At 30.0% G+C, this 21997-nt stretch overlaps 4 protein-coding genes and 6 non-coding genes across 11 annotated transcripts; 2 read left to right on the forward strand and 8 right to left on the reverse strand.

Moving 5' to 3' along the window:
• Window positions 1–3937: 3937 nt before the first annotated feature.
• Window positions 3938–5233, forward strand: LOC115696792 (NAC transcription factor 29-like). The gene is made up of 3 exons (XM_030623675.2): window positions 3938–4160; window positions 4266–4522; window positions 4621–5233. The coding sequence occupies exons 1-3, from the start codon at window positions 3995–3997 to the stop codon at window positions 4888–4890; spliced, it is 693 nt and encodes a 230-aa protein (XP_030479535.2). The 5' UTR covers window positions 3938–3994; the 3' UTR covers window positions 4891–5233.
• Window positions 5234–9789: 4556 nt separating this feature from the next.
• On the forward strand, window positions 9790–11779 carry LOC133039930 (uncharacterized). Of its 2 annotated transcripts, none has more exons than XM_061119062.1 (2): window positions 9790–10666; window positions 11354–11779. In XM_061119062.1, exons 1-2 carry the CDS (start codon window positions 9884–9886, stop codon window positions 11744–11746), a joined length of 1176 nt encoding a protein of 391 aa, XP_060975045.1. In that variant the 5' UTR covers window positions 9790–9883; the 3' UTR covers window positions 11747–11779. The 2 variants fall into 2 exon arrangements, with proteins under 2 accessions (XP_060975045.1, XP_060975044.1); XM_061119061.1 differs by having other exon boundaries at window positions 9820–10666; window positions 11351–11779.
• Window positions 11780–12447: 668 nt separating this feature from the next.
• LOC115698437 (small nucleolar RNA Z196/R39/R59 family) lies at window positions 12448–12534 on the reverse strand. Its single transcript, XR_004008184.2, has one exon. It is a non-coding gene; the product is annotated as a small nucleolar RNA Z196/R39/R59 family (small nucleolar RNA).
• A 340-nt stretch (window positions 12535–12874) lies between these two features.
• On the reverse strand, window positions 12875–12960 carry LOC115698448 (small nucleolar RNA U31b). Its single transcript, XR_004008194.2, has one exon. It is a non-coding gene; the product is annotated as a small nucleolar RNA U31b (small nucleolar RNA).
• A 271-nt stretch (window positions 12961–13231) lies between these two features.
• Window positions 13232–15458, reverse strand: LOC115697594 (large ribosomal subunit protein eL32z). The gene is made up of 3 exons (XM_030624672.2): window positions 15257–15458; window positions 15071–15173; window positions 13232–13709 (listed from the first exon to the last, which is right to left on the reverse strand). The coding sequence occupies exons 2-3, from the start codon at window positions 15158–15160 to the stop codon at window positions 13398–13400; spliced, it is 402 nt and encodes a 133-aa protein (XP_030480532.2). The 5' UTR covers window positions 15161–15173; window positions 15257–15458; the 3' UTR covers window positions 13232–13397.
• Window positions 13786–13903, reverse strand: LOC115698456 (small nucleolar RNA snoR143). Its single transcript, XR_004008202.2, has one exon. It is a non-coding gene; the product is annotated as a small nucleolar RNA snoR143 (small nucleolar RNA).
• On the reverse strand, window positions 14492–14577 carry LOC115698435 (small nucleolar RNA Z196/R39/R59 family). Its single transcript, XR_004008182.2, has one exon. It is a non-coding gene; the product is annotated as a small nucleolar RNA Z196/R39/R59 family (small nucleolar RNA).
• LOC115698449 (small nucleolar RNA U31b) lies at window positions 14803–14888 on the reverse strand. The gene has a single exon (XR_004008195.1). It is a non-coding gene; the product is annotated as a small nucleolar RNA U31b (small nucleolar RNA).
• LOC115698447 (small nucleolar RNA U31b) lies at window positions 14938–15023 on the reverse strand. Its single transcript, XR_004008193.1, has one exon. It is a non-coding gene; the product is annotated as a small nucleolar RNA U31b (small nucleolar RNA).
• Window positions 15459–16847: 1389 nt separating the features above from the next.
• LOC115697543 (uncharacterized) lies at window positions 16848–21024 on the reverse strand. The gene is made up of 9 exons (XM_030624602.2): window positions 20688–21024; window positions 19806–19942; window positions 19562–19699; window positions 18791–19186; window positions 18465–18661; window positions 17868–18162; window positions 17651–17761; window positions 17361–17552; window positions 16848–17278 (listed from the first exon to the last, which is right to left on the reverse strand). The coding sequence occupies exons 1-9, from the start codon at window positions 20887–20889 to the stop codon at window positions 16919–16921; spliced, it is 2028 nt and encodes a 675-aa protein (XP_030480462.2). The 5' UTR covers window positions 20890–21024; the 3' UTR covers window positions 16848–16918.
• Window positions 21025–21997: the final 973 nt, after the last annotated feature.

Consider the following 21997-nt stretch of genomic DNA (forward strand, 5'->3'; position numbering starts at 1 on the left):
CTTTGATCTTTCGCTACTTCCTTCCACTTCTCCATAAACTCTTGTAAATTTTTCAAGTAATTCTTGAAAGATTGATGATGTTGAAATAGTGATGGAATGTTGTAGCCTAAGCATTTGTCATCGAATTCGTCCACACGTTTCTTAAGAGACAGAGCTTGTTTGATCAATTCTATGAATTTCGATCGTTTTTCGAATGCATTAAGATCTTTACTCTCGATAAGTGTTGTTACAGATTTAAGCAGAGAAAAGAATTCTTCATCTAATTCTGACTCACTTTCAATGTCTTCTGAGTTATCCATTAATTTCTTGTAAATGATTGTTGTGACATTAATCCATGCTACCCCTAAATCCATTACAACAAGAGAGAGAGAGAGAGAGAGAGAGAGAGAGAGAGAGAGAGAGGGGAATATATAGAGGAAGTTATTTCTGTTATTTTTGAGAGTTTGAAACATTCAGTAAACGGCATGTCGTTTATTTCTTTACTTATAATCATTAAGTAACAAACGACAGGTAGTTGAGTTATTCATATGTAGCTTCATAATTACTACATAAATTTTTATTTTTAGTTATGTGACCAAACAACAACTATTTTAGTCAACAAATTTTGTTACTGTATTGTATATATATATATATATATATATTATTTTGCTGGTTTGCTCTGTCTTGAGAAAAAAAAAAGACATTTTGAGTATTGTGTTTATTTTTAAGTCATTTTGATTTATTATTAGTATATATTTTGATTGTTTTTTGTTGTTGTATTATTTGTTATATTTTGTTCATTGTCTTAACTTGATTGAATATACAAAACCTTTTCAATTTACTCCAAAGACTAAACTATATATGATTATTGACTTTGTTAATCTGATTAGCTACTTTGCTTATGTTTACATCTTCATATATATAACTATATGTTTCATGCTTGAATTAGATTATTAAGAAAATTGAATAATAATCAGATAATGATGATATGATCCCATTATTAATCTAGATTGAATTTGAGTTTCAAGTAAAGTTACCAAGTAAATATTATATTATTGAAAGTTGTTTGGAACAGAACATGTAATCTATTATTCATTAACTAATCTAATTCTAAGCTACTTTGGTTATGCCAATTAAGGAAATTGAATAATCATCAACAATGTAATTTTGGAACAGAAATCTTTCTATTATTAATTAAGAAACATTAATAATTACACAAATTCAACACATGAAACTACTCTGTTTTCTTACTAAAGAGACACTAAATTTACTAAACACCATGAACTCTTGTCATGTTCAGTGAAAATTTCATAAGCACCAGCTTCCAAAACTTGCCTTAAAAACTTCATCTCTGAACAAAAATAATCTTCATGAATACATTTTTGGACAAATTCAATATCAAACATCCACTCATTTATCTTTTCTTCAACTCTTTCCAATTTCTCCTCAAAAACATTACTTTTAAGATGAACCGACATTGAGAAAAGCACATCATTATCGAACATCATAGGTACGAATTCAGGACTACAAAAGCTCACCTCTAAACGAAGAATTTCAGCGACGATACAATGAACTACATCGTCTTCCATTTCCTTGTCAAAATGCGCGGTTTTCTTAACAAGGCTAATCTTGTTCTCGTCGTCCCAAAATGGTCCAGCCAACTCCATTGCATCAATAAAGAAACGAATTATCTCAACAAACATGTTTTTAGCAACAGAGTAATCAGATTCTTCTAGAGATAAGCATTCGATTATGGTAAGAAGTTCATCAAGATTACGCGATACAATTTCATTACTTGCATTGGAAGCTAACATAAGTGAGAACAAGTATTGAATGAGAAGGTTAGAGATTTGAGTGGCGATTTCTTCAAGAGAAAACCGAAGAGAATTGAAAGCAATTAGGCCATCGCCATTGCTTTTCGTGACATGTATTTCTCCCATCAATTCTTGCAATGTCAAATACCCTTTTTCTCTCTTGTTCTTGGTTTCTTTTCTCCATGTTATTTCCATGAACTCTTGTAATCTCTGTATGTAAACCTTCAAAGGTTGTTTGTGACCGTTTTGATACCTTTTTGGTATGTTGTACTTTCGAAACCTCTCTTCACACTTGTCCAAATTCTTATTTAGTGTCTTTATAACAATCTTTAAAGATTCAATCTTTTCAGATTCATTTACACTCCTTTTCTTCTTCTTCTTCTTCTTCGAATCTTGTTCTAATGTTTTTATGAATTTTTGAAAATTTTCAATCTCATCTTTTTGTACTGAACCGCTGTGTTTGAACTGATCAAGCTCTTTCAATCTTCTTATGAGATTCTTCCTTGAAGTGTCAAGCTCCATAGCCATTACTATTATTAATTATTTCCAATGAAATCGAACAAGTAATTTCTTGAAAAGAAAGGTTGGTTTTTGTAAATTAATAATATGAACTATTATTGAAAATAAACGTTATATATTCTGGCCACTATTTATATAGTTTAGTCATCAGTACAAACATGTTAAAAAAAAAACTGTGTTTATTATCTCCTTATTATCTTTGATATTTTAATTTAAAAATAAAAATTTGTCACATTTTTTTTAATTATAAAATTAGTTATTAATTATAAGAAATTTTTTAAATAGTGATATGAAAATATTTGTCTGGCATTTTTTTTTCTTTTGAAGCAACTTATATTAACAAATCAGTTTATAGTTATGAGTTTATAATGTTACTTTTAATAAAGCCTGCAATTTTATTAATAAAAAAAAATCAAATAATCAACCCCTAATTCTCAGATCATTTAACAAAAAAATTAAAAATTAAATTAAATTAAAAAAATTGCAGCAATCTACCGCTCAGAAAACACAACAGTGTAAATTGTTACAACAGGTTCATTCAACCTCGTAGTTTGAGTACCAACTATTATGCAAGGTATGTAACCGCACTACTAACAATCTTTTCAGTCGCAGAGAACTTGTTATGCCCAACCATTAACAGTGATTTTATTGCGAGCCATAGAAGAACAAATGAGAACTAACAACGAAACAAAATAAAATCATGCCACACAGACAAGACTAAAACACTCAAAATCAAGTCACAGAAACAAGACCAAAACACTCAAAATCATGTCATAAAGACAAGACTACTTACAATAGTAAAAATCAAATCGCAATAGCAAAATATAACCCCGACCAAGCTGCACATATGCCTAAAAAAAGTCGGCAACTAAAAAAAAAAACTAACCTCGTGTAGCTATAAATTTAGGAACAAGAAACTCTAAATTTTTAAATTGGTTTGTGTCCTAGTTAAGCCATGAATTTATAAGGGTTTGGTTTAATAAAGGGTTAATACTATTTTGGACAATTTATTTTACAAAAATTATTAATTGGACTCTCTATTTTGTAAAATGATAAATTAAATCTTGTATTTTCCATAATGGTACAAAGTAACCCTGAGCTCAATTTTTTTATAATTCTTTTTCTAATATAACCAACTTAAAGATAATTTTTAGCACGAATAGATGCAGAAAATGTATTCAGTTTTGTCATAAAAACTCTACATCCAGTTATTATTAACTTTTATTTTGATAGAAAATTAGTTCAAGGTCGGTACTATTTTGTACCATTTTGAAAAATATAGAATTCAATTTGTCATTTAACAAAAAATAGAGTCTAATTAGTAAATTTTACAAAAAGCGGGATCCATAACAGTATATATCCTCTATTAAATATTATTTGTGAGTTTATTAATCTTTGTTATTTTACTTTAAAAATAAAATTTGTCATATATATATATTTTTTTTTTCTTAAAATTAGGTCCTTACCAAAAAAAATTAAAAACTGTAAATCATAAAATTATAATTAGTTATTATAAATTAATAGTGCTATGATATGAAACAATGGTCACGCAATTATTTTTATTAATTATATTATTATTAAACTACTATAAATAGATTATTTAATCACTTTTCTCTACTTATTCACTTATTATTTCTCTCCATATATATCACATATATTATTTTCTCTCAATAATAATAATAATGGACTTCAATAATTTTGGTCCTCCAGGAATTAAATTTCATCCCAATGATCAAGAAATTATTGAATTTTATGTTTCAAACAAAAATTTCAACACTCATCTTCTTCAACCCAATCTCATTCCAGATGTGATGAATTTGTATGATTTTCATCCTCAACAACTTACTGGTAACAATTTTAATAGAAAATTATTACTTTCTTTAATATAACTTAATTTTCTTTAATTGTATATTAGTAATATTAGTTTTATTTTATGTTATCAATTCGATATAGATCAATACTCACCGATGAATGAAAATGAGTGGTATTTTTACTACGAAAAAGATTCATCTTTCTTGTCACAAAATAATAAGAGATCGAATCGAGAAGGTAAAAATGGAACTTGGCTTGGAGATCCGAAAAAGCCAATTTTGAATCACCAAAATATCGAGATTGGTTTTAAAAGGAGTTTGGAATTTGTTGAGTCAGATGAAAAACTAACTCAATGGAATATGATTGAGTATCATTTACTTGAATCTAATAATATACAGGTATCTAACGTGTTACCAAATTTCGATATTCACATTAATGTTTAGTATCGTAAATTCATGTAATAACTAATATAATGTTTTTTTTTTTTTTTGTGCAGCAATGCAATTGGATGTTATGCAAGATATATAAAACGAAATCAAGAGAAATGAAGACATTTACAAATGAGGATAAAGAATCGAACACAAAACGACAAAAATTAGTACAAGAAGAACCAACTCTCGAGTCAGAATTAAATCTTTATTGTAATTCTTTCGAAGATGTTGAAGTAGGGCAAGAATCACTACCAAATTCATCAACAGAATTAAAGAAGGATGATGAGTTCGAAACCATATTTGCCAAGTTCGAAAACTTGTTTAGAATTAATTAAATGTTTCTTTCTATTATTGATAGATACATGTCGTCTTTTCGAAAATACGAACTTAAGACATGTCGTTTTTCATTAATGACATGTCGTTACCGAATATTGTTAGTCATAATTAGTGTCAAATCTCATTACAATCTTAAAACTCATTTGAAGCAATTTAGATTGTAATAAAAATTATTAGTACTTAAATGAAACAGAGTTAATTTTGCCTAAATTTATTATTTTCCTAGTTAGAGATATGATAGTATGAATATGTTCATTTTGTTCCATTATTTGTATAATGTTCATTTTGTTCCATTATAAGAAAAAATTTATGTTTTGTATAAATAGTGATAAAACTTTAAAATATAGTATTTTTAAAATATAATTAAATATTTTTTTAATAAAATATCAAATATAGTATGTTAAAAAATAAATTAGATATTTTTTTTAGAAAATTAAAATATATGTCCTTACTGCCCCACTCTTGAGTTGGCCCTGAGTAGAGTGTAAGTGTTGATACAACAAGTAGTGTCACCTTTAATGAGTCATGTTTTCGTTCTAAATCTAATATTTCCACCACAAATACTTGTAAGTACATTATGTTTAAGAGTAATTAAACTCAAAGCAAAGCAAGACTTGTAGCTTAAGGATTTTAAAACGGTTGTTATAGACTATTTTAAAACCTTTACTCCTGGGATCAAACCATCATCCCATTTCGGTTTTGAACATCCTTCCTATCCCAACCAAATGACCAATCATGATTGTAAGCTTCACACTTGTTTTTCTTAATATTGGGAAAAAAAAAACAAATGGTGAATTACTACTTCTAATTTTGTTATATGTAGATGACATTTTAATTACTAACGGCTCCAATCATCATATGATATATTATGCCAACTTATATTACTCAGATGTTGATTGGGCACGTAGTGTAACCTAGATGGATGATCGAAAAATCCATACTGGTTTTCAAATTGAGTTAGAAAACTTCTTAGATCAACTCTTTTTTTTTTCAGTTATAAAATTTTGATCACATTTTGATCCTACTCTCTATCATAGCACTATTGGGGTTGGTGCTCTTCAAGTTTTGATTGAATAGAATGTTCAAAGAAACATTATATTAATGGTAAACAAGTTTATAGTTACTTAATTTAGAGCTCTCTCTATTTACTAAATCTTTTTGGTCAAATTTTCATAGTACCAATTAAAGATTAATTCAAGTATATGAAACAGAGGAACAATGTTACAATATTACACAAAGAAAATTTAACAATAAAATTGATGATTACTTCTTCTAGTTCTCATTATTACTCATCTTAACACTCAATAATTTGCCTTAAAAACTTTGTTTTCTTTTCTTATTAAATTATAGTGTATGTATTGGAGAGAGGTATATGATCAAAAACTTGAATTTATTACTTTACTACTAAATTCAATCAATAATCCAAAATTTAATACATCAAAACACTTGAAAAAATAACAAAGAAAATAAAAAATAAGAAAACAGAAAACAACTTTAAAATTTTCATAATCTGCGATCTAATCTGTTAATTCCATTTTTGGTATATTTAATTGACAAAAATATTTTATTATTCTTTGTGTATTTCGGCTGGCATATATTGATATGGTTTCCCTATTTGTGTATATCTAAACTTGGAAGGAAAGTTGACTAGCTTTCCTATTTATGGAAATTGAGGTAAATATGGTAAGTTTTGATTACACATTGATTCTTTGCTAACCAGCTGTTATTCTGATCTTGTGTTGAGTTTCCCATTTTCTAAGATCAGGTTTCTTGAAGAGAAAACCGGAGCTAAACTTTCCTTTTCTATAAAAGAAAAGTTGTAGTTACTGCCCACGATTCTGTAGGTACAGAAACGGAAATTCCTGAACTGATTGAAGAATTATTTTAGGGAAGTTTCTAGTGGGTTGAGGTCTTGTTCAGACCGAATGTAAGCTGTCTATGAGATGTATATTCATTATAAATACATCTTATAGCTGCTAGGTTTTGTATCTCTTTCACACACTTAGAATTATATTCATATCTTAAGGAAAGAGTGTCTTTGTTATGTTAACTCTTTTATTCACTTTCATATCATAAGAAAAGAGTGTCTTTGTTTTGTAGAGAAGAGTTGTTCTACTCTTACTCTGTTTATTTGTTTGTATTGTCTTGAGTCTGTATTCAAGTCTACAACGAAGAAGAACATCAGTGCACCTTCGGGAGAAGGGTATTTACAAGCTTTCGGGAGATTGCTTTTGAAGTCTTGCATCGGGAGGATACAAGCACACAACCTTCGGGAGATGGTTGTATAGGCTTTCGGGAGATAGCCTTTAAGCCTTGAATCGGGAGGATTCAAGCACTCTTCAAGGTGATCGAAGGGAGTTCGAGCTCTTGGAGTTTTATCAAAATTCGGTTAGTAGGTGGAATACATCAAGCTTGCGGCATACAATAAGAGGGAGTCTATTTATGCATAAGTCAATTACTTTGTATTTTTGATACCGATCTAATGAATCTTATCTCTGGGCGTGGCCCCGTGGACTAGTAACAATCTGAAAGGATTGTTGAAATCACGTACAAAAATCTTGTGTGTTTTTACTTTTATGCACTGTTTGTTTTTCTGGGTTTCTCTGGAGTTACAGAGTTGCATTCTGTAACTACGTAAAATCGTTTTCGTATACAGCTTTATTATTCCGCATTTAATTAATCATTTAATTAAATAATCAAACTGGGAATATTAAAATACAGAATTTCATAATCAACACCATAACTCTGAAATCTTCGAGTTAAGAATTCGAACTATCAATTCTTTCATCTCAATATCTCTTTGAATAGAATGATTAAGAAATTTGCGATGATCTTTAATCAACAATGGAATGAGTTCTCACAATTTAGCTTCAAACATTTGTACAAGAAAATCTCCAAGCTCAATTATGTCATCAATCTCTAATTTGAAAGAAAAGAAAGGACAAAAGAGAAAGAACACGAAAAGAATAATCATATCGAAGATCGAATCAAGAAAAACATCATCATTTTCATCATAAAAAATATCATGCTGAACTTTTTTCTTCCCTTTCTTGTCAACAATTATTATATCTTCAAAATACTTAACCAAACAAAAAAACTTGTTAATGAAGAAATTTTTCTTCCCTCTTTCTTGAAATATTTCGAATCGAGCAATTGTTGAACTCTTCGCGATTCATAAACATCAACAAATAATTCACAATGATTTCACTAAGCTGAGATCCGAGTCCAATCAATATTTGTTCAAACCAATTGAAAATATTTCTTCCTTCTTAGTTACATAAATCAATCATAGAAATCGAATTCAATAAAGAAATTACCTTTCCTCTTTTGACAATTTTGTCATTCCATGCTTGTGAATTCTCATACAAATTTTTATAATAGAACTTAGATTCTATTTTAAGGAAAACGCGTTTGAAAGCCTTGACTTCGCGAATCTTGATGATGTTTTCCAATGAGTTTAAATCCAAATCTAATGTAGCAAAATATTTGAGATCTTCTATCATCTTATTGTCATAGTTTTCCTCAAAACTTTCATCATCTTTGCTTTGATTTCGAGAATTGGAATACTCATTAGTTGGGATTTGAAACCATCGATCAACTTTGTGATTCGCCATACCAAAAAAGATTTAGAGAGGAAAAGCTTTTCTCTTTATGTGTTTCTTGAAAAGTTTTGAGAGAAAATTAGAATGAGTGGGAAAGTAAGGTAGTTAATTTAGTTATATTTATAAGAGTTGGATCATGAATAAAAAAATGGCTATTTTTTTATGTATTTCATTATTTATGGAGTGATTTTATTTGAAAAATAATAATATTTAGAGACATTTTTTTCCTGTTACATTTTTTTAGGGCACATCAATTTTTAAAATTTCATATTTACCTCTTAATTTTCTTTATATGTTTCTTGAGTATAATGGAGAAATAATTTACATTACAAGAATGGTGGGAAAGTTAGAAATAATGAAAATTATTTATTTTAAAGAATATAGTTATTTATGAAGTGGATTATTTTAGGGGAAATTTGTTTATTTTTAATATTAAAAGAAAATATAATATTTATTAGAGATTTTTTTTTAATTACATTTTCTTTATTACCATAAAATCTAATGTATGTGGGAATGATTAGTGATTCTACATTTACATAATAACTATTATGACCCGGTTTTTAATTGCATATATTAATAACAATGTTACTAATGAATGAGATAACATTTCTCATTTTTTATAAATATATCTTTATATATTAAAAGTGTCTATATCTAAAGACATTTTTTAGTTTAACAGAATATACTTAAAAATAAAAGAATATTTTGTTAAATTTAACGATTAGGTTTGATCTTCCGTTAACAAATAAACCCAATAATTAAACCCAAACCTATCTTAGCCACATATCTCTCTAACAAACCTATCTTAGGAGAATATTAATAAATTTTTTTTATTTTTTTTTAAAAAAAAAATCTTTATATATTAAAGTTAACCTCACGTTATCTAATGTTTTCTCTGGATAAGCATAGGAAGCAGAAATACCACTTCTATCTTTGTGTGATTGCATGTATACCACTTCTGTCATTGACCCACTTTTTAGCTTTATAAATGGAGATGTTCATATAATATTAACACTTTACAGAATATTTATAGATATAAACTTACATTACAATACTATGTTAAAAAAAGAACTAAATAGAATAATCTACTACTCCAATAATAAATTTATTTACGATTTTATAATTACACTAATATTATTTTTAATACATTATTAAATAATATTTCAAATATAGATATTTAATTTTTTCAAACAAAAAATTTGTAATCTTTAAAAATAAAATGCATTCAAAATATTAAAAAGACCAAAATCTTAAATGAAACTAGCAGTACGTGGCTCGGCACGTACATTCACCTAGTATATATATAAATACTTTCTTAACAAAAAAGCCCCTCATTATATAAAAACACATTCAAGTATTATAAATTTTCTTTGCTTCAATTTTTGCATCAATGGCTTCTTATTCAGAGATCAAGATCAACCATGAAAATGCAATCAAGAAACTTCTCAAGAGATTAAAAGAATTGGATAATTTCAAACATAGTGGCTCAACAAAAGAAGGTGAAATTGAGAACCTTCAACAAATAGGTCAAACCCTAGTCAACAAACCTCTTTACAACAACAACAAGAACAACAACAACAAGAAGTTAGAACAACAACGTTTGAAGATTGAATTGGAACACATGAACAAATTCAACGACACTTTAGACAAGTGTGAAGAAAGATTCCTCAAGTACAATATCCCGAAACGCTATCAAAATGGTCGAAAACAACCTTTGGAATCGTACTTAAAAAATTTGCATGAGTTCATGGAAATGACATGGAGAAAAAATTCCAAGAAAAATAGAGCAAAAGGGTATATGAATTTGAGAGAGTTGATGAGAAAAATTGATAGAAAAAATGATAAAGAAAATGGGATTTTTGCTTATAGTTATCTTGTAAATTGTGTAACTCAACTTGGGATTAAAATCTCAAAATTTATTATTGAGTACATTTTCTTGATTTTGGTTGCTTCTAACACAAGTAATGAAACGGTGTCGCTTTGTCTTAATGATCTTTTGGCTATAATAGATTGCTTATCTGTTGAAGAGGGTAATGAAGAGTCTTTTGCAGTGAACATTTTGGTAATGTTGTTATTACCTTTCTTCATTAATGCATTGAAGCTTGTTGGGCCATTTTGGGATAATGATGATTATAATGATGGTGATGATGACAACAAAGACAAGAAGATTAAGGTAATAATCTTTATTTGCCCTTTTTAATTTCACAAAATAAATTATTAAATTTAGTTATGTATATGTCCAAGTTTGTCATGAATTTTGACCTTTTTTTTCATATTTTTTAAATTTTACAAATTATATAGAAGATCAAAGATAATTATGATCATGAGAAACCTTTTATATTAATTTTCACATTTTTTTACATGAATATAATAATCTTTATTGCCCTTTTCAATTTCACAAAATAAATTATTAAATTTAGTTATGTCCATTAATTTTGTAATGAATTTTCACAATTTTTTACATGAATAATAATCAAATTTAGTTATATATATATATATATATATAAGATCATTTTGTTCTTGAATTTTCAATTTTACAATATATAGAAATAGAAGATCAAAGATAATTATGATCATGAGACATATCTCTTATATGTTCACAATTTTTTACATATATAATCTCAAAAGCAAATAATAATTTTTTCCCTTTTCAATTTCACAAAATTATTGATAAAAAGATTGATTATTATGAATTTTGAATTTTGACACTTTTTTATTCAATTTTACAAAATAAAGAAAAAATTAAAAAAAAAAATGATGAGAATGCAATATCATTATTTAGTTATATTATATATGTTCATTTTGTCATGAATAATTTTGACACTTTTTCTTTTCAATTTTACAAAATATATACAAGAAGATCAAAGATGATGATGAAGAAGAAGAGGTGACATTTATTTTTGATGAAGAAATTGAAGATGACATAGTTCATCACATAATCATGGAAGTTTTGCGTTTGGAAGTCTGTATTTGCAGTCCTGAATTTTCCATTATGCTTATAAATGATGTGATTTTCTCAATGTCAAAGCATCTTGAAGATAATGTCTTCAAGGAAAAATTTGAAGGAATTGAATATAAGATAAATATGTGGAAGAATGATGTTGATTTTATTCTTAAAGAAGATAGTGATGATGATGATGATGATGATGATGATCAAGAGATGAAGTTTTTAAGGGAAGTATTGGAGGCTGGTGTTTTTGATTTATGGAGTCGTAGTGATTTAAGTAAATTGATAAAACTAGTGATGATTTGAGAAATTAATTACTATACATGTTTTGGATACTAACATATATTTTTGGTTTTATTATAAGAATAGTGTTACCATTAGCAAATATGTATCAAATCTTTGTCAATCATTAAGGATTTTAATCAATTCTCATACTAATTCAAATCCACACTAATAGATTAGTTGTTTTTCAATATTAGATTATTTTTACATGTCAGTCAACTTTATGAACACCTTTTAAGAAAAATAAGTTAATGCAACATTTTGGCAACTTTTAGACTTAGTTACAAGTTCAAAAACAAAACTGAGGATAATTCTCACAACAAAATCAAGCTAAGAAGCTCACTTCTCAACAATGTCCTTACTCTATCTAAATAGTCTTGATATTATGAGCAATCTCAGCACATGCAGTAGGTCCTGTTGTGTATGATGAGCAAAGATTCCAACTCCTTGACAGTGTTCACAGCAAATTTCTTGACCCCATTTGGGAAACAAATGATTGGTTTTCATGAATCAAATTATACCCTTTGGTCTTAAGTTAAGATCCTCTTGAATAAACATCAAGACACCAGTCAGTTGAGCTGTGGACGCTTTCAATTTCTCCAATCGCTGTTTCATCGCGCTATAGTTACAAGAGGAGGAGCCTAAAGCTGTGATTTGAGTTAAAGCAATGAAACAAATAAAAAATATACAAGATTAAAAAGACTTATTATAACAAAAATGGACACTGTAACCTCAGCCGAAAGATGGTGATAAGTTTGATAATAATCACTTATAAAATCATTACATTTAAAAATTTAGCATCATAGGTTGCTGTAATTTCATTATATAGCAATCCAAAATAGATAAAAACACAAACTTTATGACAATAAAAGTTGAATTTGCAACAAGGATCAGATGGTGATGCATGTAAAGAATTCATCATTCAAATACAGATAATATTAGGTAGTTATCCTCGTATCCAATTGCAAAAACAGAATCACAAAAAAAAATCAATTTTACAAAATGAAATTGCTTGAAAAAAGATCAGATAGTCGATCATTGATACACCATGTTACATCATAAAGATGTAAGTAAGATTGAACATCAAAGATTATCTTCATATCAAAACACAATTCAATTCCAGTTAAGAAAATCAAAAAAGTTAGTAAGCTCAGATCAGATATGAATGTCAATCACCACCTTACAATCAGAAAAATTGCAAGTAAGACTGGGGCGACAAAATTACAATCATCACTTCATTAAAGCCTCAAAAAATTCAATCTTAAAAACATATAGATATATACATACCTCGACATAGAAAAACCCTCAAATTAAAAATAGCATTTTTTTCAAAAGCAAAAGTAAAATTAATCGAATAAATATATATATATATATACCCTAATAGAAAACCTGGAAGAAAACACAGTGAAATTGAAGCGAAATTGGGAGAACACTGAACTAGGGTTGTCTATACATATTTAATTTCATGATTTCTCTAATAAGACAATAATGAACACTTTATCTCAAAAATACACAACAGAAGATTGTTCATTTTATATATTTGTGAAGAATGTGGTAAATACAATTCAGAGAAAAATAACTCAAAAACTAAATATTTGATCTGATCAAAAATGGTGGTCAAATGAAACAAAAATTGGGACATAAACAAGAATTGTGTCAAAATATTGGAAAAAGTCTACTCATCCTCTTGGCTACGCAACCTAGCAAGACTGTTAGTGACAACAACATCGAGCTGAGAAGCTCTTTCAACAATCTCCTTTCTCTTTCTTGTAGAGATATTGTGTGCAATTTCAGCACAATAGGTTCTGTTGTGCATCATCAGAAGTTCTAACTCATTGACATTGTTCACAACAAATTTCTTGAACCCATTTGGGAGATAATGGCGGGTTTTCTTGTCAGAGACGTAACCGATGTTGGGCATGAGAGTAACTCCCTTGAACTTTCTTCTTACTCGAGAATCAATACCCTTTGGTCTTCTCCAGCTTTCCTGATGAAAAAGATTAAAACTTGTAGATACTAAAAGGAAAATAATAGAAAACATATGTAAAAATGGAATAACTAAACAATGTGAGATGCTTTTAGTAGACAAAGAGATCAAATTAAGCTCTTAATCTGTGGAAATCATCACTACGGTTGTCTGGCCGCTGTCTGATCTCAAATTCTCTTTGTAAAAATTTACAAAAAGGTAGAAACCAGACATTTAATATCAGCACTATCAATTGGGCAAAAAACAAGAAATTTGTTTCCTCGCCACATAGAATCAACAAGTGCAAAAATATAAGAGTTAAGCCGATAAAGGGCTCATATCAAGTGTATATTAATAGGACTGTCACAGTGGAGAAAACCCATTTCAGTAAAAAAAGAGTCAAGGAAAGAGGTGGAAGAATTTTCCCTGACGCCAAACAAGCCTGCCTTTTAAGTTTAACAAAAAAAACTAAAAGGGGCGGCTGTCATGGGTGTCAACATCTTGTTCCTCAATCCACCCTTGAATTCGAAACATGGGTAATCATGAATCCCACTCAAGCATCTCTCTTTTTAATCACTGCTCCCCAAATATAAAACTAAGTATTGCAATTTGGAAAAGTATGTAAACAGGTAAAAAGTAACAGAAAGCCTATGAAAATAACAAGGCAATCAGTGTCGCAAGACCTGTAAGAGATTCACTATATGCCCTAAAAACGAGATGCACAGACACATAATTAAGTCTGGGCATTAGATACCATGGGCAAAATAACAATTAATTAGGAAAAAGAAAGAAACTTTAGACATTGCAACCTCAGCCGAAAGATGGTGATAAGTTTGATAATAATCACATATAAATCAGTACATTTGAAACTTTTGCATCATAGGTTGTTGTAATTTAATAAAATAAAAGTTGAATTTGCAACATGGATCAGATGGTGATGCATGTAAAGTATTCATCATTCAAATACAGAAATGTTGGGTTGTTATCCTCATCTCCAATTGCAAAATCAGATTCATTAAAAAACTGTGAAGAAACTATCTTCATATCATAATTCAGTTCAAGTCTAAAATTAAACAGAAAAAAGCAAAGAATAAAATGAAAAATCAGTGTTCTAAGATCAGATATGAATGTCAATCACCACTTTGCAATCAGAAAAATTGCAAGTAAGCCTGGGGCGACAAAATTACAATCATCATTTCATTAAAGCCTCAAAAAAAGTTAAGAAATTTACAAAAACAGAGTTTGAGAAAAATCAGATATGAGTGTCAATCACCATATTACAATCAGAAAAATTGCAAGTAAGACTGGGGCGACAAAAATACTATCATCACTTCGTTCAAATCTCAAAAATAAAAATTCAAACTTTAAAAATATATATATACCTTGACAGAGATCTTGCGATCACTCTGGGGTCTAATGAAGCTTTTAACCCTCTTCTTAATGATTTTCTTCGTAAGCAAAGGCACCGCCATTGTTGCTTACTATCTACAATTACGAAAAGAATGGAAAACAGTTAGCTAAAATTGATAGAAATGAAAGATTGCATAAGAGAGTATTTCGGAATTTACAGTGAACTAGGGTTTGAGAGGCCGCCCAGGTTGAGGTTGAAGAGAATGGACTCCAGCTTTTATAGGCGATTATAGGGTTAGGGTTTTGGGTTTGAGGGTTTGGGATTGAGAAAGATTTGGGTTTGTTTGGTAACGGGGTTAACCTAATCCTAGGTTGAAGCTCATGTTGACCTGTTCTTGGTTTAAGATCTAATCTACTGTTTGTTATTTACCTATATAAGCTTTTGGGGTAAGTTGAAAAATGCCTCTTTTATTTATCAATTAATCAAATTTACCTCTAATTTTATATTTATTTGAAACATACCTTTTTTTATACGTATTGTACCCAAAATACCCTGACATAAGAAAGTCACATGGAGAGTATCTTGAAGTGACAGGGGCAAAATTGGTACAATGTTTAAAAAAAAGGTAAAAATGATAGACTTTAAAAAAGAGGGTAAAAATAAAAGAGGATAATATAAAAAGGGTATAGAGTGTAATTTCCTCTAAGGTTTTAGCAGAGTTGGAGTTGGGCTTGGGCCCTTGCGAAATTGGCCCACGCCTAAGGGCCACCTAGCCCAAGGACCAAAAGAATATTTTTGGGAAATTTACAAAAATACTGGAATTTGGGTATATTTTTACAAAAATACTGTCACGTGAAAAAGTTTTCAAAAATACTGTGTTTTTATAAAACACCAGTAGAACACAAAACAGAACAACTCAAAACACCAGTAGAACAACTAAAATATACCATTGGAGCACCAGTGAAAACTTAACACAATATACTGCAGTATGAAACTTATAAAAAAATACAGTAAAAAATACTGTCTGGCAGTATTTTTGTAAAAAAATAGCAAAAGTTAATCTATCATATAAATTTCCCATATTTTTCACTAGTTTTTAAAAATATTATGTATTTTTAAATAAAAAGTTAATAATTTTTATTTTTTGAAGGCTCACTCAATCTCAAGGTTGGTGTTGGCTTTTTGTTTTTATTTTTATGAAAAATTAAGGTGGCGTTTGGTTGAATGTAATGAAATGGAATGAAAAGAAAATAATTTCCATTTCATTCCTTTATTTGGTTGCATTTTAAAATATTTGAATGACATTTTAAATTTCAATAGAATGTTCTTATTTTTAATTTATAAATGCCTTTTTTCAAAAAAAAAATGGATAAAAAGAAGAAAAAAAAAACAAAAAATATGGGGACAAATATCAAACATAAATAAAGTTAAATATGCACTTAAACAATTAGATAAGGTTAAAACTTAGTAATATTAGCTCTAATTTTTATGATAATTTTTTTTAAAAAAAAATAACTAGCAAATTATATTTCAATCAAATAATTTGTCCAATATAATTAATTTTTAAATTATTATCATTCTCTATTAAAAATTTAATTATATAGTTTGTATTGCTAACATAAAAGAACAATGGCCAGAACTTTGTTCTTCTTCCTACTTTTTTTTCAAAAGATAAAATTACTTGGCCAGACATATCAAGTAAAATTAAATTAGAAAGAATTGGAATTGGATTATGAAATATAAGAAAAATAAATGAATAAATTATATTATATATGATGATATTTATACAATCCTCTATTTAATTCAAGTTTGTGTTGGAATTGATTTTGATTAATGCAGAAACTCATCTATGTTTACATATAGAACAAAAACAAGTAGTTTATTCAGTTATCTCAATTACACATACTTTATCAAAAGAAGAAGCATTTATTGAGCTATATATAGAACAACACAGCTCCAATGAATTGGGATTGGAGGAAGAGGAAGGCACAACATCAATCCACTCTTTCTCAACCATCTCAACATGTGAATTTTGTTTTGGGATCGCCACAAAATCGAGTTTTTCCATCTGTTCTGTCAGCGTCGTCTTCATGAAGTTCATCGAAAATGTCATGTTATAACTTTTCTCGAAAGCATTTGCATCTTTCGGTAGATGAATCCCAATATCTGCCTTTTGTGATTCAACAAACCCGAGAAGTAGCGGGTTTAGACCAACATGTCTTTCACCGGTGTTCAAGATCTGCAATAACAGGAAAACTTGATGACAAAAATCGTAAGCCTCGAATTGTACTAGATTTTAGAACAGTTTATTTTGTTCTAACCTTAATGTACTCGATGCCAAGTTCGCTAAAACTATCTAAAATATCTTGTGAAGAAAGCAAGCTGAGAGTTCCTCCCGAACCAACGGGCGATTGTAGCATTTCCCAAGGTGATTTCATCAGAATTTTATGCCTTTTGTTTTCTCCCGGGGAATCGCTAACAACTGGGAGTTTCTCTTCCTCTAAAAACCGTACCTGTAATCGATAAAGCAAAGACAATAGAAGTTTTAATACATTTTGTACTCACACTCAATTACACGAAGACCAGAGGTTTTTCTTTAGTGAATTCGAACCTTTTCAGAGTCGAATGAGAAGTGATCGTTGTCTGCAAATAGAGTTGCTAACGATTCAACCTCGCCAGTTGAGCAGACCAAAATCAAAGGCACCGTTGTGCGGTCTTCCATCTGCAATGGACACAAATGTTATCCAAACCGCTTTATATGTTATGGACAAGCATTCTGATATTCATGAAAAATATTTTCAATCGAAAAGTAAAAGAATGAGTAGCACCTTTATGAATCTCTCATCATCAAGTAATGTTTGAAGTTGGGAAAACGATGAGTTCTCGATGATTTTCGAGTTCACAAGATCCAAGTCATCAGCCAAACTCTGCGTGTTTATGTCATTTAAAACTAAAACAACCGCAACTTTGCCTTCCGATATGAGCTGAAGACCCTTCTCTTTCAACGGGAAGTGTGCACCGAGCTTCTCTTTACTAGCAGTTGAATTGAGACAATCCTCTGATATGACCAATGTACTAAATTTCTCTTTTCTATTACCACTGAATAGTTTGGTAACATTCAATCTGATTTAGAAAGTAAATAGAAAAAATCAATAGATTAGACCGAAAGCAGCATATTCACAACTTCATGGGGCAACCGCTGCATAACTTGGGACTCGAACCCAGGACCTCCAACACACACGCACTCTCCAATAGCCACTTGAGCTAGCCTCAAGTGGTTCTTTCAACTATATGTTTATAACTAACATTTGTGTCTTACCCGAAAAGTCGGTTAAATGATTTCCTACTTTTCAGGCTTAACTGATTTACCCAAGAACCTTTTTCACTCATACACAGACCACACAATAACAAGAGAAAGAGAGTACCTTTTAGGAGTTTCGATATTTTTAAGCGCAAGTTGAAGCAATTTAGAATTTACACCATCAATCTGATTAGCAAGTAAGCTCCTTTGTTCTTTCTCTCCGAATCTTAATCCATGAAATACATGTTTTTGCTCCAATTCAATTAGTTTCTTCTTTGCAGCTATGAGACGCTTTTGGTTTTTCTTCCGTTCTTTCCATTCCTGAAATGTATCAGATTATGAAAAGCTCAAACACCTTGAATTCAAGAGATCTATTAATCAACAAAAGTAAAGATGGTTATATGAACTTGATAAAATATCAGCAAAGGAGACCAAGAGAGTATGCCTCACAAGTTGGCGCCTTTCTTTCTTGGACCTCTCATCGTAGCGTAAGTTTAGTTCAAGGAGTCCCTTTGGAGGCGTTATCTGCATTACTCTTTCCTTCAGGTCAACAATCGGAACAATTGGTTCGACAAATGGTACCCACACACGATGGCCGGATACTTTTGTTCCTTCTGGCTTTTGCTTTCCAGATGCATCAACTACATTAAACGATGAATCAAGCATGACCTCTAGAAGATCACTGGCTCCACTATCGAAAATATTAACCACAGTTCCAACATGTTCACCAGTTTCCTTAAGAAGAACTCTCATGCCAACAAGATCCCGAGTATAGAATTCTCCTTCCTCCAAGTCTGGTCGTTCTTCTTCCTTTACAAGTAGAGTTGACCCAACAAGCTGCTTAGCCTGTACATATTTTTAAACACTAAACATAAGGACATAGACATAGTGCCTTGACACTGAACTTAAAATTTGTATTTCATTCCTAACCTTAAAACTATTTTTGAAGTTAAACAAAAAATTATCATGAACTGAAGAGAATTGTCGAAATCTATATAAACTGTAATTCTTTTATCATTCGTTATACATTTCGAAACCCTCCAAATCGTAATCCTATATTATTTTGGGAGCGAAAAAACAATAGCAAGCAAGCCTTGTGGGATCAAACCATAGACTAGAACATTTTAGCTACCCCTCTCAGGCCATAGTCATCCAATATTTAGACGTTGAATTCGACCGAACCAGCAAAAAGAAAGGAAAATAATAGGATTGCTCTTTTACCTGGTCCACTGAATCAATTCCTTTAAATTTAAGTATCCAACTTTTCTGACCAGGGTGTCCTCCTCTTCCCTCCTCTAGCTCCACTTCTTGAATTACTTCTCTGCCTGAATTTTGTTGTTTCAACCATCTCCTCCCAGGCTAAAGAAAAAGCATCAATCCGAACCGAAGAAATAAGCCTTTCAACACCACAGTTTACAAAAATCATAAGTGAAGTTTAAAATCCATAATACTTTGATATATATACCTTGGAAAAACGCAATTCAGGAAAATCAGTGCTGGGTTTCACACGAGTCTCCCCTTGAAGCCCGTGAACATTGCATATGTATCCAACCTCAACGAATCCCAACTCGGTATCAGCAGTTTCTACCTCCTCTTGAGTAGCTGAAATGACCAAATACAAAAAAAGCAAACCCATTGCACTTATAAGAAAGCAATTTCACAAATTGGAGGGAAGAGCATCATGTCACTATCATCTAAAAACAACAAAAACATTCAATTGCTTCCACATTTTAAACATGTGAAAATCAAATGAAAGCATTGTCAAGAACTTTCATTTCAAAAGTTTCCTTTCCTCAAAAAGCTTTTTATAAACTTTTGTGTAACTGAATCATCCTAAGCATACAATTACAAATTTCATAATGTCAAGTTTAAGAATATTGCTATCAAGTATGTTGCCTTACACCACTTGATGCACCACTCTATATGAAAAGTCACTAAATTTAAGCTCTTATAAGTGTGTTGGGAACCATATTTTCCCTATAGCAATACTCCAAGTTTATAGTAAACTTAACTAATAAGTAACCTTGTAACAATAACAGGAAACTATGAAAGGTTGTATTTTTTGAGGTTTAACTAAACCCCATTAAACAATAATGATTCTATTCATTTCCTCAGTTGAGATAAAATCAGAACTAATGTTTCACTAAATCAAAAACTAAAACCAAATCCAATAGCCAAAAAAAAAACAACTTCATAGTTATCCTAATGAAACAAAAACACATATAATTTAAAGATAAAGTTCCAAACTTTAGGGAACTTTAACTAAAACCCACTAAAGCTATGTCTTTCCACAACTGAAACCAAACAAACCCATTTGCAACAAAAGCTAAATATGTTGAAAAAATACTTGTGCTATGCAGAGGAGAGAGGTGCAAACGGTGAATTTGAAGTTGAAGAGGAATTGAAGGTAGGCGAAGAGGTGAGGAAATTGGGAGTGTTGGATTGGGATGAATTCGAAATGAAGTAGTTGGGAGTCGATGAGAGGTGGGTATGGCTGATGGTATGGAGGAAAGTGAGTTTGAAGAACAGAGAATCGAAGCTCTCTGCATATTTTTTTCTGGGTTGGGTTTTACTGAAACTATGCAGAGTTGGAGAAATGAAAGAGTAAGTACATACAAAGAAGAAGAAGATATTATTCTTATTTTTATTTTTTTTAATGTGAAAACATAAATTGAGAATTGCTACCGTCAATCTTTATGCTCGAAAACACATTATTCGATTTCTTTTCAAAAATAAATTAATAGCGAATTTTATTATAGTTATAAAATATTATTTTAAAAATAAAAAAAAAAATTATAAAAATACGATTGTACAAAATTTTAAATTTTTTTACGATTTTTATGATTTGATTTATAGAAAATACAATTTTTTTATGTTATACTATTTTTAATTTTTTGTTATTTGTATGTTATTTTTTGTTGTTGTTTTGATGTTATTTTTCTGCTACTTTTATATAATTTTCTTATTGTTTTCATGTTATTTTTATTAAAAAACCGTAAAAATATAAAAATAAAATAAAAAATAAAATCTTTAAACGTAAATATGTAACTTCTTTTTCAAAAAATGGTGTTGAATGTAATTGTTGACCGAAGTTTTCGGCAACCAATAAAATAATAATAATCTAGAGAGCTGTAAGAAATTAAGAGAGAGATCTTTTACGTGGTTGGGGCGTTAATGAGTCTTAGTCCACGACCCAGAATTCTCGACCCCTCTTTAATGAGCTTTGGGTGGTATTTATAGTATTTTTGCGGGGTGATCCCTAGAATTAAGGTACATGCTTTTCTGTAACTATCAGTAAAGCCACACATTCCCAATGAATTTATCATAGGTAATGCATGGTCTAATCCCTAGGTTCTGTAGGGATTTTATGAGGGCAGTCCTTAATCCCTTTTGACTAATGTGATTCCACACAGAGTAGCCGTCACTAAACTTTATTGATCATAGCCTAGTAGGTACAGATTGGGGGTTGTGTCGTCAGACTTTATTGCGTGTGGTAGTTCTAATACGCTTTCTCCCATGCGGCATTAAATGCGAGATGATTGTTCGGATGGCATCTAACACCCTCCTGAGATGCTTTGTTGCCATCCTGCTCTCCGGGAGCATATGAGACTTACATGCATTCTCCGGGAGACAGGCCTAAAGTAATCCTTTGCTTTA

Source organism: Cannabis sativa, chromosome 7 (genome assembly GCF_029168945.1).
Source record: "Cannabis sativa cultivar Pink pepper isolate KNU-18-1 chromosome 7, ASM2916894v1, whole genome shotgun sequence".
Lineage (NCBI taxonomy): Eukaryota > Viridiplantae > Streptophyta > Magnoliopsida > Rosales > Cannabaceae > Cannabis > Cannabis sativa.

Excerpts from the sequence above, each read along its gene's own strand:
- LOC115696792 (XM_030623675.2), top strand. The coding sequence starts at position 3,995 with ATGGACTTCAATAATTTTGGTCCTCCAGGAATTAAATTTCATCCCAAT. Across the intron at positions 4,161-4,265 it reads TCATCCTCAACAACTTACTG|ATCAATACTCACCGATGAAT; the intron begins GTAACAATTTTA and ends AATTCGATATAG. Across the intron at positions 4,523-4,620 it reads TTGAATCTAATAATATACAG|CAATGCAATTGGATGTTATG; the intron begins GTATCTAACGTG and ends TTTTTTGTGCAG.
- LOC133039930 (XM_061119061.1), top strand. The coding sequence starts at position 9,884 with ATGGCTTCTTATTCAGAGATCAAGATCAACCATGAAAATGCAATCAAG. Across the intron at positions 10,667-11,350 it reads ACAAAGACAAGAAGATTAAG|AAGATCAAAGATGATGATGA; the intron begins GTAATAATCTTT and ends AATATATACAAG.
- LOC115697594 (XM_030624672.2), bottom strand. The coding sequence starts at position 15,160 with ATGGCGGTGCCTTTGCTTACGAAGAAAATCATTAAGAAGAGGGTTAAA. Across the intron at positions 13,710-15,070 it reads ATCGCAAGATCTCTGTCAAG|GAAAGCTGGAGAAGACCAAA; the intron begins GTATATATATAT and ends CTTTTTCATCAG.
- LOC115697543 (XM_030624602.2), bottom strand. The coding sequence starts at position 20,889 with ATGCAGAGAGCTTCGATTCTCTGTTCTTCAAACTCACTTTCCTCCATA. Across the intron at positions 19,943-20,687 it reads CTCTCCTCTGCATAGCACAA|CTACTCAAGAGGAGGTAGAA; the intron begins GTATTTTTTCAA and ends TGGTCATTTCAG. Across the intron at positions 19,187-19,561 it reads GAATTGATTCAGTGGACCAG|GCTAAGCAGCTTGTTGGGTC; the intron begins GTAAAAGAGCAA and ends AAATATGTACAG.